At 33.0% G+C, this 3,292-nt stretch overlaps 1 protein-coding gene across 2 annotated transcripts; it reads left to right on the top strand.

The window, feature by feature from the left end:
- Positions 1-792: 792 nt before the first annotated feature.
- Positions 793-2,857, top strand: LOC131177554 (protein EARLY RESPONSIVE TO DEHYDRATION 15-like). Of its 2 annotated transcripts, none has more exons than XM_058142586.1 (3): positions 793-959; positions 1,967-2,355; positions 2,537-2,857. In XM_058142586.1, exons 2-3 carry the CDS (start codon positions 2,001-2,003, stop codon positions 2,632-2,634), a joined length of 453 nt encoding a protein of 150 aa, XP_057998569.1. In that variant the 5' UTR covers positions 793-959; positions 1,967-2,000; the 3' UTR covers positions 2,635-2,857. The 2 variants fall into 2 exon arrangements, with proteins under 2 accessions (XP_057998569.1, XP_057998570.1); XM_058142587.1 differs by having other exon boundaries at positions 821-959; positions 1,952-2,355.
- Positions 2,858-3,292: the final 435 nt, after the last annotated feature.

Genomic DNA, 3,292 nt, shown 5'->3' with positions numbered 1-3,292 from the left:
TGTCTCCAAGTCATTTGACAAATTAGTTATCTCTTCCTTTATTAGAATTTAGTATTTTCTCATTTATAAAGATTTGTTGTTTCCTCCATTGCAATGATTTAGTGTTTGATTTGTTATTTGAGTAGGAGTGTAATAATAGGAAGTACAGATTTCTTTTTTTATGGGAATATTAAAGTTTGATAATCTTTATATAAACTTATAGAAAGACCGTAGAATTGAACAATAATAGATTACTATCGAGTAAAACGTGCTTTCTATCAAATTATCAACTCATATACTCAATTAATACGATCAAATCATTCAAATTAAAATAATTAATATTATATTTTATATAAGTAATTTATCTTAAATTTTTTTATATATAAAAATTTATACTTCAAATTTATATTTTTTTTTCTATTTAATGAAAACTATATCTTTGATTTTCTTAACAATAAATTGCAAATAAATGGTAAACGCAAGTCTTTATAAAGAAGAGATTACTCATGAAAATTACAAAACAATTAAAATAAAATTTTCACATTATTTTTAATTTAACATAAAAAATAGCATCATATTTATCACGATATTCTCGTGCTTAAATTATCATATTATTTCCGTACGCGCTTAACTTTAGCTATATATACTATTTATAAATTGCAAGAACCCAACACGCTATATTATAAATATTACCCTTATCACTCGGTTTAAAATATCATGTCAACGAGTCAAAAAGAAACTTCTAACGCGTTTCTGACGGGGACCGGCCAACCACCGGCTGTAAGGACCCGCAGGCCGTATAGTTGAATTTCCACGAAATCAAGGGGCTGGTTTGGCTCTTCCGAACCTAAGCCTCGTTAATCCGAACCACCCTGGCTTAGACCTCCGCCCCTATAAATACTTTCCCTGCTCATTCCCGTGCGTATCGCACGCTGAATTGTCCTAACCAACGTTCTACTCAGATATTTTCTTCGCTAAAGGTATCAAATTCAAATCTGATCCTTCTTTGTTATGTGACGATGTTGTTTAGCGATTCTGGTTTTTGGTGTTTGGTCGTTTAGATCTGTGTGTCTGTTGAATTTCAATCGATTTCTTTGAAATTCGTTTTGTTGTTGTTTGGTTGCTGCGAAAGATGAAGAGAAATGAACGGAAAATGAAGTAGAATGTCTCAAAGGTTGTTTTGTTGAGAAGTGTAGAATTAAGCTCTGTTAATGCAATGGAGTTGAAAGAAGACGTGATCGAACGGAGCTTGACCATCTTGATCGGTTTATATTTGTGATCTGGTAGCTAAATGAGATCTTATTGTGCGATGATGTTCCTTTTTTCTTGTTTCAGATTGTGGTGTGTTTTGTTGCGATTAGAACTTTGCTTTATGCGATTTGATAGAACTCTAGTTTGATTATTGATATGGCTGTGTAGATCATGGTTAGCAATTTAATTTAGCTGGAATTTTTCGATGATCGGACGATTTTGCTTTGATGTAACTTGATCATATAGAAAGTCTTGGAAAGAATGCCTATAATGGATTGATAATAATTAAGAGCTGTTTTTTTTTTTGACATTGTTTTGTTTTCTAGTTTTGGAATTGTATAGATTGATCTTTGTAATTTTGGAAATGATTATTTGCTTAATGCTTTATTTGGGTCTGTGATGGATTAAGAAAATTCTTTAAACTCAATGGATCTTAGCCTTTAATTCATCCTTTGATCTGGGTCTTATTTTGGCTAAAATTTTTTCTAAGCTTATCATTTGTTTGTCTGTTGTGATGTTGTAGAATGTGTAAACAATAGCCTTCTATAGTGTGCTAGCAGAATTAAATGTGCTATATTTGGGAATAAAAGGATGATGTACTTGGTAAATCTTTGTGATATAAATGTTAGAGAAAAAGGTCGGTTTGTGAAGGAATAGAATCAAGATTTTGTTGAAGCTTAATTATGGAAAATGAAATACAATGTAATTGTTTCTTATGCAGTTATTTTGGTCGCAGATTAAAAAGGTAAAACAAGACTCGTTTGAGACAGATGGCACTAGTTTCAGGAGGAAGGTCAACATTAAACCCTGATGCCCCTCTCTTTATTCCTGCTGCTTATCGTCGAGTGGAGGATTTCTCCCCAGAATGGTGGCAACTAGTTACCACTTCAACATGGTACCGTGATTATTGGCTTAGTCAACATCAGGATGAGGAAGGCTTTTATGACAATACTGAGGATGATGGCTTTGATGGCAATGATGTGGCTGATTTGCTGCCAGATACATTTGATTTTGATGCTGGTGAAGATTTCTCTAGCTTGGAAGTTCAATTTCAGGAGTTTGTGGAATCTTATGACGCTGAATTAGAGAACAGGTCATCTCCTTCCAATGGGATGAAACGAAATGGTATGGTTCAATCTTTTGTATAAATCTTGAGGCTGTTACAAAATGATAAGGGGTATTGTTATCATTATAGTATGATAGCTGCAGTAATCATGATATCAATGTTGAGAATTTGCAGACTACTAGTCCGATGCATCAGCATCTCTCGTTGAAAATGGACTTAATGGTTGTTTTGGTATTATAGGATTTGAGATGGAAACTGAGGCACCCAAGAAGGATTTAAGCTTGTTGAAAACTGTGGAGGAAACGGTTCCAGGAGCCAAGAATGTTAATCCAAATTGATGTATGCTCAGCCTTTAGAAAGGGCCAGTTTATCCCTGCATCTGAGTAGACTAGTTAGTTTCTGCTTTCTGTAAGTTCTTGTATAGAGCAAGGTTGCAACTTGTCACTCCTTGTTCATTCTCATGTCTTTGTTTTCAGTTAACCAAAGTAACCTTCCAGAAATGTAAAAAAAGGAAATGTAAAATTTTAGCAAGAGATATATATATATGTTTCTTTTGCATCATCTTTGAATTTACGCATTAATTCTCTCCACCCTTAAATTTGGATTTGGAACATGACCTATCATGTTTTAATTCTCTCCACCCTTCAATTTTATCCGATGTGAGAGAATTTCAATCCGATTTATTCTGTTTAATGTTGTGGTGCTTAAATAAAATATGAAAAAAAGCCCTTGATGATTGGAGAAATGATTCAGGAAACAAAAAGTTGGTATTTTGTTTGTATCATGTTGAATCAATTTTGATCTTTGGCAACTAAACAAACAATTTCTAATTGAAATATAAGTTTGGAAAATGAATGAATTTGACCCCTAGTTTCAAGCTTCAAGCTTGCTTTGAGAGTTAATCATCCAAAATCTTGTACATTTTGTCGGGGAAAAATTACTGTTTAACTCTTATATCATAGCAAAATGAATGATTTGGTACTCGTATTTTAGAAA

This window comes from Hevea brasiliensis, unplaced genomic scaffold (genome assembly GCF_030052815.1).
Source record: "Hevea brasiliensis isolate MT/VB/25A 57/8 unplaced genomic scaffold, ASM3005281v1 Scaf57, whole genome shotgun sequence".
Taxonomy (NCBI): Eukaryota; Viridiplantae; Streptophyta; class Magnoliopsida; order Malpighiales; family Euphorbiaceae; genus Hevea; species Hevea brasiliensis.
The sequence above is the reverse complement of the archived record's forward strand: the minus strand, read 5'-3'. Positions and strand labels throughout refer to the sequence as shown.

Excerpts from the sequence above, each read along its gene's own strand:
- LOC131177554 (XM_058142586.1), top strand. The coding sequence starts at position 2,001 with ATGGCACTAGTTTCAGGAGGAAGGTCAACATTAAACCCTGATGCCCCT. Across the intron at positions 2,356-2,536 it reads CAATGGGATGAAACGAAATG|GATTTGAGATGGAAACTGAG; the intron begins GTATGGTTCAAT and ends TTGGTATTATAG.